This window comes from Larimichthys crocea, chromosome VII (genome assembly GCF_000972845.2).
Source record: "Larimichthys crocea isolate SSNF chromosome VII, L_crocea_2.0, whole genome shotgun sequence".
NCBI lineage: Eukaryota > Metazoa > Chordata > Actinopteri > Sciaenidae > Larimichthys > Larimichthys crocea.
The window spans coordinates 26,723,219-26,737,114 of record NC_040017.1 but is presented as its reverse complement, the minus strand read 5'-3'; the positions used below and the strand labels follow the sequence as shown (position 1 = coordinate 26,737,114).

Below are 13,896 nucleotides of genomic sequence, written 5' to 3'. Positions count from 1 at the left end.
GGGCTTGGATGCCGTACTCTTGTTGGTTTGCTTGTTAAGGAAACACTCCTACACTACACCTGTAGTTGTTGAATGCTATAGTAAAAATGTGTCCATTGCGGTGCAGATTTTAGCAGTAAGTGAAGCAGCAGAATCCCATTTAACTGTGGATATGAACTCAACAGCTTAATATAGTAACACATCATGGTAAATATATAGTGGAACAAAGAGTGGCAGAGTGGGCCTTCAGCTCTCTGTGGGCGGACTAACAATTCACTACTATACCTCTACTGACTCGACTGCTGCAGCAACATCTGGTCCCATACCGTATGTGTAGCTACTTTGAGTGTGTTCATTGAAATCATTTAGCAAACAGACAGTGGTCTACTACTCTTAAAGTCAGACTTCTCCGTCTTCCTCAGCCTTTATGCTGTACTGGCATGAATGCTTCAAGAACGATGTTGCCAAAGTATCTAAATTAAAACTGGAACTGATTTAAAGAGAATAAAAATATCAGTTTACCATTTGTTCTCAGTCAGAGTGCCGGTACGGTCACTGCTCCATTGATGTTCACATAGCTCCACACCCTCCCACACACCCACCTACACACACACACACACACTCCTTCGTTTAAGCACACACTTTCTCACATACTGCAGAGCCAGCACAAAACTACAGGTCAAAGCTTAATGCACGCAGGGCTTTGTGAGTCAGGCAGTTACATATGTAGCACATCGAAAAGGGAGAGGAGATAATAATAATTTAGGTTTGCCAAATTATTTTGCAAAACAGGTTATATGTGATCAGTGTGCGGTCCAAACAGGATGAATACTAATGATGCTGGTGATCCTCTGAGTTTTCTTCCAGCAATACGACCAAAAACTCCAGTTCATGGCAGAATAAATCCCATCAGCCTCAGCTGAATGCTAAGGAGTATGGAAATGTGTTAACATAATCAGGCTAACATGCTAAATGTTACCATATTACTATGCTTACCATGATAACGCTCTAACATTAGATGCTGCTAATGTTGAGTTACGATGACAAAGTCCAGCTTAAGGTGATGAAAGTTGAGCCTAACAGTGACAACATTCACCACATCATATCCTTACAGGTGTGTGATATAACAGAGAGAGTGAGAGTGAGAGTTGCATCAGGGCAGCAGAGGCAGAGTTAATGAGTTAATGAAGCCAATTTATTATCGAGCATAATGGGAGAGAAGGGGACAGGAGGAGCCCCGTGGATTTCAGCACAGGGAAGAAGCCGTTTTCACTGCACACTCACACACTCCCCCACACACACTCACATACACAAACAAACACAATCTGCTGCAACCGAAGCAAATCAAACAGCCACCAGCTTCCTCCTGGTCTCAATCAGAGTTACATTAAAAACATGACAGAGTGTTGAGGTGTGCAGACGGCCATTACATCGGTTTCTGTCTTTGTGATTAAAAACACAAGCCTGCTCCACAAGATGTATTCTTGCATTCGTGGGCATTAATCTTTATTCTTTGAGTTTCATAAACGTTTTCACTCAGGTCATTCATTCATAAACTTTGTCACAGCGTCACGTTAAAGATGTGAACCACACATACTGAGATTTGCTCATCTGGCCTGATAAGGCAGGAAGCCCAGTCATCCTGCAGTGACACAACAGCAGAGTTATTGATTAAACAATGCATTGCACACTGAGAACACTGCAAACCTCAGCTTATTAGAGTTTGCCCCCTTTACTTCATTAACACCTACTGCTGTGGGCTGAATCTGAAGCAGATTTCTATGCTTGTCTTACATCACTTCCTGTTAAATCTCTGCATGTTTCCTGTTCCCTGGTTAAAGGTGAGAGACTGAGAGAGAGAGAAGGGGGAGGTAAAGAGGAATGACCTTCATGCATGAGCTGTATGATGAGAGGAGGGAAGAGAGGGGATTGGACAGCTGTTGCTTGGCAACCACCACAAGCACCGGAAGAAGTCGCACAAGCCGCTGCCGGCCGCTTGATGTCACGACAGAAACAGACACAGTGCACAAGATGCATCAAAATCACAACATCAACACTGACTGACGGACAGATCATTGTTTCTTAGTTACATCCTCTCAGACTCTTACCAGACTTACACTGACACACACAGTCAACAGCTCTTTATACAGACAACGTCCCCTGAATGGCAATGAAACTGAAAATTGGACTAGTCAAACTCTCTGATACACTCTGAGATTAAAGAGTAAAGTTACACAACTTCTCCATTCTTCACTCCTGAGGAGAGAGGGGGAGATGGACACTTTTAGGAGACCTTGATGAGGAGCCGATGGAGAACAAGTTGAAATATTAACTGTAGCTACCAAAGACTAAAAAAGTTCAGGTTGGCACATACTGTACACGGTGACATACAAGCACACATACCGTCACAGATGGCTGTCGCTACCCTAAAAACAGGCAATGTGCTTCACAGAGTCCTTCACGTCAGCGTGGGGTTCTTATCCGATTATATAAATAGACCGAAGGCTCTCAGAGGACGCGAGCAGAGAGACACAACGAGGACACAAGATGTAGAGTGTTTGGACAGGAAGTACGACAACCAACACGACCACCAGCATCAGCTCTAAAGGAATACAGGTCAACTAATCCAACCCAACAGTGTTTTGTTTGTTGCCTGTTTGACTTCTGCTCATCAGTTTATTGTGTTTTTGTTTATAACACTTCATGAGTTAATATCAGGACATGAGAAACAGTGCAAGGGGACAGAACAATGTTTCTAGCAGTGTGTCCTTACTGGTATTTCCATGATAAGATGCCAAATCCTGTGAATGTTATCTTGCAAAAAAAAATTGGAAGTTGCTAAGCAACGGCCATGGAGCAGGCTTGTAGGGTGAACATGGCTGCCACGTACGACTTGAGAAGCTAAACTCCGTGTGCCAACAGCTAGACAGCCTGGTGTGACTTCAGTCTGCTGCTGAGGAGCACGAGCTGGGACCACTGGAGCTGGATATGCACCAATACAGGTTGATACTTCTTCACCCAGGAGGATTTATCCCTCCCTAACACTGAACTCCAGCCTAAACCTCATTTTATTCCTCAGTATTCAAGGAGTGATAATGAGACAAAGTGTCCAAACTTTCAAGTTTGAGAGAGTACACAAAAACAAACTTTACTTGCCACAAATGTCTTATTAGGGAGTTCCTCTATCTGCACCGTGACGCTCTTTTCTTGAAATAAAAAACGCTGTCTCAACATTTATCTTGGCAGCTACAAAGTGTATTTTTGTTAAAACATTCAGATACACGCTTAAGTGTGAAAAACAGGTTACTGTGATCTCTGCTGATAATTCAGCCCAACTACATTAAATTTACATTTTCATCCTGATCATCATATCTTCAAATCAGACTGGTCAGAATAGAAAGGAGACTCATCCTGGAGAGTGAGCAGGCTTCCCAAAGTCTCTACACGTTTAACACCTTTGGTTTTGTGCAATATGAATGGAGCTTGTCATTATAAAAGAGTATTTTAAGATTTCAGTGTTGTTTGAGTAGTGTAACATATGACAAGTGTTGTTTTGTTTTGACATACTTCCATCTGAAGATGCAAACAAAGAAATGCACTTTGCAATATTCTGAAATTTCAGCTTGTGGTTGTAAAATCCAGAATGGACTCTTTATACCCCAGAGCAACAGCAGATTATCTTTCACAGGCAACATATCAGGACAACCAAAGCCACTTTTATTTACACTATTCATGCAAACAATGCATTTGTAACAGGTTTCATGATTACAAGTAATAAGTAAAAATTGTTTTTTACTTTAACTTAAATTAGGAACTCACGATTTCTGCTCATTCACCAACTCTTTCATAGAACAACATATTAAGTGCAGCTTTTCTCTGCTCTCCCTTGTCTCTGTCGTGCTCTCTCTCTGTCCTCCTTTCCAGTAACTCACCATGAATCTATAATGGGAACAGCTCGGCACTGTCAGCCCTCGCTGTGCTGCTCTCTCTACATTACATCACTGTATATCATTACACATCAGTCAGCCCACGTTATAGACACACCTGATAACATGCACTACACACATTCTCACACACCAACCTCACAGTGCCCACTTTAGAAGAAGAAGAAGAGAGAGACGACTGGGTTCTCAGTTATTAGACATAACGAGCAGTGGCTGAAGCTGCTTACCTGTACAGCCAACAACTACAATATTAAAGTGATCAGCGAGTACAGAGACAACATGTAATTCATCAACTAGAAAACTTTTCTGTTCTGACCGGAAAAGAAAATTAACAATTTGTTTTGTTGCAACCTTTGTGGTCATGCAATCAATGACTGTCCTCTTCTAGATATATCTCAATGATAATTATTATTCCCACCACATCATCTTACGGTGGAACTCAGGATGAATGTTTCTAATGGCTCTAACTACTTTTATGCACTGCCCAGTGCAACCTGAAATGACTAATATATTAGATTTAAGCTGAATGATGGACTACTACTATCTTTTGTAATTAAGTTTTACAAAGTAGCCGTACTTGTGTCTCAACAGCAGCTGGATTTTCAGTATTGATGCATCTTTATGTGACTGATTGCACATCCTCACATTTAGGCTGCAACAATCACACTGGTTGGATTTTTTGTTTGATAAATTGATAAATAAGAATAATAACTGAGTAACTGACCAGTGATTTCAGCTCTAGTCTAAACCGTGTCAGAGCTTGTCTTATAGTACGTGCACAAATAACACGTAGTGTTGTGCCTTGGCTACATCACTGTGCTCCCATCAGGGGAGTCTGGTGTCAGCCCTGCCCAGGATGAGACTGCAGAGGACTGAGCCACTATGCCACAGTCAACTGTATGCACCATCATAGCAGTATCTTTAAGCTTTCAGTGCTAAGCTACATAACGATAAATGCAGTGTCAATGTACGAGAAATATTTGCTTTCCTCTCAACAGATGTACTGCCAGCATTTGTTTATCATACACTCTGCACAGATAAAACTGCAGCCTGCCTGTTTTCACAGTCACATTTCATACGACAGTTCATATGTGTTCATCAGTGTCCATGTGTCCTGTCAAAACACTCTGAATACTCTGAAGACAGGCTGCACAATTAGGGCCAAAATGATAAATAGATAAATACTGAGATCATGTTTATTTATCAGCATTATTTACTGACTTCAGGCGTTCATCGTACTGCAGTTTGTGTTGTTCTTTCAGGTGGTTTAACAAGTAAGTTGTGTTGCTTTAAAAAACAGATTTAGCCTTTTCTAACCTTAATTTTTACTTTCAGACTTTACTTTTGCAGAATTTCAACACAAGTGAAACCTCAGGAGATCCAGAGAGCATTACACAAGTAAACTCTGTCAGGAAAGACTGCACATGTCGCAGTTATATCATTCTTTAAATTTTCTCCTCTACCTTGTGCTTAAAGTTTGTTTTTTTATATTGTACATGCGCAATCCTTAATCATTCATTTAGCAGAAAGTGTTTTCTGGAGATCATAACATTTCATGAGTGTGGTGGAAAAGACCACTGACTGTAGGCCAAGCAGTTAAACTGGAGAGATGCAGAAATCTACTGACAACAGAGGGCAACATAACATCTCAGGCCATCTGCAGTATTATAACGTGAGCAAATGTCATTCAATTAACGGCTTCACTGCCTCTCACGGGCCAAAGACGGAGACACTCAAACAACACGATGTGTGACTTTGCCTGTAATGGGATCAGAAATCAGTGAAGAGTAAGAGACGGCCTGAGGGAATGTGACACTGAACTACTGTTACTGACCAGTGCTGATATCACACACACAGGTTCACTGCAGCTGCTCTGACGTGTGAACACAACAGCCCAGTGAAACCTGTACATGTAGCTGGGGAAACACTGGCTAACCCAATTATGTCTGTGTCGACTGCAGCTTCAGACAAGAGGCCGATGTGCTGTATAAATCTCTTTAATATGAAACAGATCCTATCGGGACGCAGAGCAGTGCTGAAGGTTACAGCGCTCCCCTCTCTATTTAAAAAGCCTTTGTAATACTTTGTGCCCTTGCCAGTGGCTTTGTTGCGCTTTCATTAAGCGAGTTTAGTGCTTTAGTGTTCAATACACGGACTATTGTATGAAAGACTTGATTCAACATAAAAACAAGTGCCTCTGTTTCTATTCTTTGCTTTATATTAAGTGTTTTTAAACTGTAGACTCAGTAAGAAAAATAAGGTCTGCAACGTTGGCAATAATTGCAATAACACTGCAATAACAGTGTCACAGAGGGGCCTCATATTTAACACTGTGACAGCCAAAAGTAACAAACAAACATTCATAGATGCCAAATCATCAAACACATCTGTCAAACACAGATTTACTGCAAATGATGCTGATATTACTTTAAAATCCTTTCACATGAAGTGTTTATCTTTATTGTATAACCCTGTGTCATTACACAAATTATGATATTTAGGTGTGTTCAGGTGTTGTGAGTTCAAGTCCCTACAACTTCTAAACCAATATTTAATCTCATTCATTCGCGCTGTCTCTATCCTGACATCCTCTGCAGCTTATTGCCACAAGAAACACAAATACTATGCAATAAAACACACAAACACATATTTTTTCTCCTGTTTCAGGATCCAAAGGTCATAAAATGAACGATCCTGTAAACGTTCAAGCAAGAGAAAAGAAAAGCACCCACTAACTAACTTTTGGAGGAGCGGCAGCACTCACCTTTTCAATTTTGTCCAGCCATTCCTTATTCTGGGCCAACTCGGCCATGAAGGCCTGGTGCTTCAGCCATTTCTTATGAAGCTTCTGGGTCTCGTCTCGGCTGCTGTCCCTCGCCATCAGCATCTTCTCACACACCCAGTCCCCCAGCTGGGCGAGAGAGGCAGAGAGAGAGAGAGAGAGAGAGAGAGAGAGGGGTGTGTCAGTACTGGATACTGTAAATAACTGCTGGGTGTGTAACTGATTCCTTATTTTAAAAAGATTTGGATACACACACACGCACACTAAAAGATACAAGCTGAAATTGTGACCAGTTCAAACATATGTTTGATTGTATAAGAGATACACACACACACACACACACACACACACACACACACACACACAGTTACAGTGCGTTATCATAATCACAACATTTTCATTAACTTCTGTTATACATAAAACCAGGATGCGGTGTACTGTAGATAAACACAGCATCAACACAAAGAGTGGGAGATACAAGGTCAAACACACACACATGAATATTTAATGACGCACAGCGGGCACATATAGGCAGACACACGTGTACCAACAAGCATGGCCGCAAGAATTCACATGTACACACAAGATCGAGATCAGTGTCCACAGCATCAACACACACCCACAGTATAAAAAGCCCTCCTACACACACACACACACACACACACACCTGTACTCTCCATCAAATAGTACAATGTGCACATTTTGCACAGGCTGTGTCGGTACGAGCCGAATACACACAGCTCACAGCATCACCAACATATTCAGGTCAGCATCAGCACCCTCGTCTCTCTGTCCTCAACATCCTCACACCAGCATGCAACATTTCCACCTGCACTTCCGTCGCTCTCTCCAAACCCAACTGTAAAGCGAATAACCCGTTTACCGGCGGCGTTTAATTGGAGCAGCCCACGGGATTGTGGCAGCCGTAGGCAGCCGCTGGTATCCGCATCCTCGCTGGTCTGCCGTCACACACATGCAAAGACGCTTTCACCGCAGAGCCAGATGGAGAGAGAGAACGAGCTAGACTGGAAGAGAGGCGCCGAACATGAGGCAGCGACACAAAAGGTGTGCTGGGAGGAAAATGCAGAGCAGGAGGGTAAATAACAACAATACTGGAGGCTGAGGAGACGGACTGGAGACTTCAAACTGAGGCTGCGCTCCCCTCTCTCTCTCTCCTCTCTCTCTCTCCCTCCCCTATGTCGCTGTACGCTCGACCAGCAGATAGGGGAGGGGCGGGAGTGGATCAGTGACGAACGTGAGGGCAAGAATGAGGATAGCTGAGGGAAGGAGAAGGAAAATAAATAAATCCACCCAAAAACAATAAAATGGCAGGCAGCAGAGCCGGTGCATGGGTGCCCCTCCCCTGCCTCACACCTTCAGCGAGTGGGCGAGCAAGTGAGCAAGCGGGTGGGCAGCCTGCCTGGTTGGAGAAGAGATGGAGTGGAGGAGGAGAGGAGAGGAGAGGAGAGGGAGGAGCAAACGACTGGGATTGGGGATTTTGGGGGAAGGGGATTCAGGCAGCGCCTCCAGGCTCACCGGTCACGGCTAATGATGCTTAGCTGGAGGAGGTGGAGGGGGAGTGGGAGGGCGGTGGGCTTAGGATGAGTGTGAAGCGAAAGAATGACAAAAAAAAAAAACAGAAGATATTTTTTTTTTGTATGAAGCACGTCGGTTTGTGCTAACAGTCGAGCTCACGAGTCCTCTACAGCTGCTTTTGTTTCATCCTTCCCCTCCCTCACCACGCACACCAACCCCCTCTACCATCCCTCTCTCCTCCTCTCTGCAGCAGTCCCAGGCAGCTGTACTCTCTGTCTCCAGCCTGCCTCGCACTGCTGCAGTGGTAAAGCAGAGAGACAAGAGAGGGAGGGAGGGAGGGAGGGAGGAACAGTAAAGGTTTGGACGGAGAGAAAGAGAAAGAAAGGTGGGGCGATAGTGGAAAGAGAGACAGGTAGTCGGGGATTGGACAGTGCAGTGAGTTATCCTGAATGATGTATTTGTGCTTTGATAGATTTACTGCTCCTCGTTCCTTTAAAGAGGTTTTCTGGATTTCTGTCCAACTCCTCCTCTTTGTCGCCTCTTCCTGAAGCAGTATAGACGGGCAAGGACGTGCCGGCTAACATGAGTAAACATGCCTCACAGATTCACACACATACTGTACATGCAGAGGCAAACAGGACTGTGTGTACACACACACACACACAGTCCAAACACATGTGCATGAACACACACACATGTACACACTACAGGTCTCATGACTGCAGAGGTCACGGAGGGTCGTAGCCTGATGCCCCCCTTGAGACTGTAAATGAATTGAATGAGGTAAAAGGAGGAGGAGAGGGGGAGTGTGTGTTGGGGGACAGAGGATGAATGAGGATGAATGAGGGAGGAGAAGGGAGGAGGAGGTGGACACGGGGAAGTTTGTCTGACGTAGGAAGGGAAGAAAGGAACGGGGAAAGAAGAGGGAGGGAGAGAGGAGAATGAAACAGATAAAAGGAGCAGAGGAGGATTCATGGCCTCATCACAACGTCTTCATGTATTTAAACTGCACGTCTCTATCAAGTATTTTGATAATTAATGAAATGAATTGTATCATTGTTGATTGATCTGTTTGGGTTTTGGACAGTAGGTGGGAAAAATCTTTTTAAAATATTATATCTGGGGAACTTCCTGATGACATTTTTGATTTGTAAATAAAAAATAATTAATTTATCAATATCAAAAATAATAATTACTTGCAGAACTATCTCTTTTTGATTATTTACCAATGAAGTAGAGCCTAAAAAATATTTTTTTAATATATTTATCAGAGGTGTGACACAGGTTTGGATTAATACTAGAAACATAACTGTCCTGTATGTTGACAGAAATATGTTAATGCTTCAGGCTTATTCCTGCATGTCCTAAACACAACTTTATAATTTAGTGATTTTATAGAACAGTTAGCAGACTAGTTCATCACGCATCTTTAAGCATGAACCATTAAATTATGCTGAATATCTGACCTGAGAGAAGAAAAGCACAAACAGACATAAGAGAGCAGCAGGTGAATCGAGGTAAAAAGCTTCAGTACGATCTCTAAGTGAGTTCACCTCTTCAGTACCTCTTAGTCCTGAAGATGGAGTCGTGATGTAAATAAGAGAAAGAGACGGATTGAAGAGGGACTACTGAGATTATTTTTTTTTAGATTCTGGTATCATTCACAACAAGCTTAGTCACAAATTCCAGCACAATGTTACCTGAAAATTACTGTTTATTACAAAAATGTGTCCAATCACCAAGTTAACTGAGAGCCCATGTGACTGTTGACAAATCTCAGTGTACTGCCGCTGTAATCGACAAATAACTGGAGCAATTACAAAGATTAAAATATTTATTTTAGCTCTGCTGAATCGATTCTAACAGCACTGATGCTTTATACTTGATTTTTGTAGAATAATGAGCAGCTCCATCTTTGAAGTGTCTTATAACTCCTGTAATACTCTACTACTCTGCTGTAGGACAAAATCATTTGAACCTCGTTACTCCAACATAAACGACGATGCTTATCACTGCTCGAATACAGTTTTGTCTATCTATATTATTTTGCCTTGATATAGGACTGAGCAGGTTTAGCGTGCAGATTAGATAAGTCTACCCATGAAGAGAAGATGAAAGAATATAAACTGTAGATGTGATGATCATGGACCGGACAGAGGAACACACCCTGGCAGCTGAAAGCTCAGGTTCCTACAGGCTGACGCAGTGTCACTCGCCCACACACACACACACACACACACACACACTCCTCATGCATACTGTATTTCTACACACACGCATAAAACATATGAGCAGATAGATAGAAATGACTGACACACAACACACACGCACACATAGACACTCATGTACACAGGGCGATACACTCTTCCTCCTTTGAATTAGTGATGAGGAGCAGTGCTGCTGAATTATTCAGCAGAGAAAAAGAGAAAGTTGGTGAAACTAAACAAGGTTTTGGCCCCACAACGAAGGCTGTGACTCTGCAGGGCGAGAGAGCAAAAACTGCAGAGCAGAGGTGAGCCGAGTGCAACACAGCGGGAGATACATGAAGTGTGGACCGTGTCAGTGATAGCTTCCAACAAGAAAGTTCTCAGAGATCACGCAATCATGTGAGTAAAACAGAATGTGTAGTACTGGTATAAATACAAATATTATGTATGCACTGATGTAGACCATCATCACTTTTCTAAGGACTGTAAACATTTAGAAAAGTGACTTCATCGCAGCACGTCATCATGACACCAAGTGTCAGTGCTTTCCCACATTCATGTAATGTTTTTAAAGTTAAGTGATCCAAACTTTTTAAATATACATTTCAGACCTTTAACCAGCAGCTATCACTGATAACACAAGTCTAAACTGCACGACGGCGAGACCTTCAGCCAAAAACATTTTCCTCTCATCATAATCTAAAGAGGTCAAACGAGTGGAAATTAGGTCAAATGATGATTTCTGTGAAATGAAGCTCTAAAAGATGAAAACAGTTTTCCTGCACTGCCACTAGAGGCCACCAAAATGTGAAGATGGTTATGGCACCAAAAGAGACAAAGAGATTACTACTGCTGAACTAATTTCATTCACTCTGACCGAGACGTTCCAGTACAACCAGTGTGAGCGCCTCTTACCTCATGGCAGTCCTGAAGAAACCTCTGAAGTTCCCACTGGTCATTCAATTTTTCCAGCCACTGCTGGGCGAGCTCTCGGTTCTGGTTTCCCCTGAAAGAGCGAGAGACGTGCAATTGAGTTTCAAGTTAACTGAAAATGAAATTACATATATTACAAACACATATCGGTGTGTTCATCTGGCCTTGTTTATCTTTGCACTTTCTTTATCAGGTTCATTTCATTCAATATCATCAGTATCAGAAAGGAACAAAATTAATGTCATGAATGTGAAATGATTGATTACAATGTGAGAATGTGATACATGAAATAATGATGTTCTACTGTTCACTTTCATTTGTCCCCGTGGGAGAAAAACAAATGTCCAATGAGTTAATTCATGTAAATTAAATCTAAAAACCATATGGTTCTTCACGTTGCTATTGTTGGGAACACACACACACATGAAACCCCAACCCCCTCCCAGCATACACACACCACAAGCCCAGCTATCACACAGATTTCATGGTCAGACGTCAGTTTTGGACTACACAGACTGAGCTCTGTTTTCTGTGTTTTGTTTCATTCACACTTCACAATTCTTCAGCTGCTTTTATTCTTTTTATTGTTGTTGTATTATGTTCAGGGCAGCTGCTGAAGTCTTTGTGATTAACAATCAGCTCAACGTACAGCCAGGACAGTGTGTGGTGCTGCAGTTGGTGCTCTGCAGAGAGAGATATCCAATATTTTAAAAAGGGAAATAAGACTACTGATGTTTACAAGATAACAACGACATAAAGAGTAAATCTCTTTCTTTTTTTACATTAATGCCAGATTCTTTAGAATATTTGCTTTCTTTTTATTTCCGTCATTATTTCTACCTGCCACATGCTCACACTCAGCTTTTTGATAGCCTTTCATCCTTCTTGGTGAAATAAAAATGACAATAATACAAAAACAGTCTTCTGCTTCAGACTCTTTGCCTTTATTTACTTTATTACTCTTCAATACATTTTGGTTTATGTACCTGTTGGCGAGGGTGTCAATACGTTCCCTGATGCGTTCAGAGTAGATGTTGCTCTGGCTGATCAGACTCTCTCCAGCCTCGATCACAGCTTTGATCCTGTGCAGGTTCAGCTCCATGGTGGTAGTGAAGTCTTTGTGTTTCTTTATGGCGGCTTCGACTGTTTCCACCGTGGTGGGCAGCTCCACGTGAGCGAGGGCCGACTCCTGGAGAATGAACATGGGATACATTAACGTGATTACCTTCCCTTCAGGAAATGATTAATAAATGAGTCTATTAAATGACTGTCTTACATTTGTTCTGTCATGAGAAGGTAACAGCATTTATTCCTCAACAACAATTTCAGATCAGGAAATGTTTAATGATGCCGTGTTAAAACAAAACTACTCCCACCAACCACATCGTTACACATGTATGTGGTGTCTGAACACGGAGGAAATGAATTAAATTAAAGGAGAAACAACACGGAGGGGCAGTTCTCCTTGGCCTGAAATGTCTTTGATACTTATTGAAGAAGAAATGCTGCTCTCTAAATCAACCCCCCGAGGCTAATAAGGAGAGCTGGTCCCTGGTAAAGATCTATTATCAAACTAAAAGGCACACACACACACACACACACACACACACACAGGAGTCAAGGGCAGCTCTGCCTGTGACATTTCAGATTAGAAAAACAAACCACTGCCCATGTGATGCTGAGATTAAATACAGCAATGTAGCCTGCAAGACAGAGGTCTAACACAGGCTGACCTGTAGAGCTGGGAATGTGCTGGAATCATATTTATATGGTAATACAAGAAGAATACTTACATTATAATATATGCAACTAAATTCTTCTGTGCTTAAACGACCCAGACGATATTCTTAACTTGAAAACGAGATGGGATATTACTTCAAAAACATCACTTAAATTATAATACTAATTATTTATGCTGTTAAATGTCTGTCAAAATAACCAGAGCATTATATTTTGTAGTAACATGTGCCCTATATGCACTACAGTACACACACACACTTCATTCATGACACTGTTGCATAAATCCAGTTAAGGTCAGAGGTATGATCTTTGCAAACCAAATACTTGCACAGTAACTTAAGAATCACGGACAGGATTTAGCCAATAAGAGGCAAGCATAATTTACACAAGCCTATTAATACCTATGTACTGTATACACACACACACACACACACACACACACACACACAAACAAGACTTCAGCATCAGGAGGAGGCTGCCAACAATTCCTCCTCCACAATGTAGATCTAGAGTTACTGGAAGCTGCTGCCTCGACAACTCCTGCTCTAATATCACATAACACAGGGACACCTGCTGACACACACACACACACACACGCACACACACACACACACACACGTGCACACACACGCTCCCACTCTCTCTCTCTCGTCTTTTCTCTCTGCCTCGCTCTCTCTGTATCTCAGAGCTGGCAGGGCTGAGCCGACCACACCCAGCAGTCCAGTTGACACTCTGCAGCAACATTTGGCCTGCGTTCATGAAAACACCAGGATGG

The 13,896-nt window shown here is 42.3% G+C and overlaps 1 protein-coding gene across 4 annotated transcripts in view; it reads right to left on the bottom strand.

The window, feature by feature from the left end:
• sptbn4b (spectrin, beta, non-erythrocytic 4b) overlaps positions 1-13,896 on the bottom strand; it is a 61,997-nt gene that overhangs the window by 21,152 nt on the left and 26,949 nt on the right. For 3 of the 4 annotated variants that reach the window (XM_027280754.1, XM_027280755.1, XM_027280756.1), the window contains exons 23-25: positions 12,368-12,570; positions 11,364-11,454; positions 6,688-6,834 (exon numbers count right to left, since the gene is read on the bottom strand). In XM_027280754.1, coding sequence (XP_027136555.1) covers positions 6,688-6,834; positions 11,364-11,454; positions 12,368-12,570 — 441 coding nt within the window. Of the gene's footprint in view, positions 1-6,687; positions 6,835-7,588; positions 8,151-11,363; positions 11,455-12,367; positions 12,571-13,896 lie in introns of those variants that run through there. The other variant, XM_027280757.1, reaches the window with a different exon arrangement.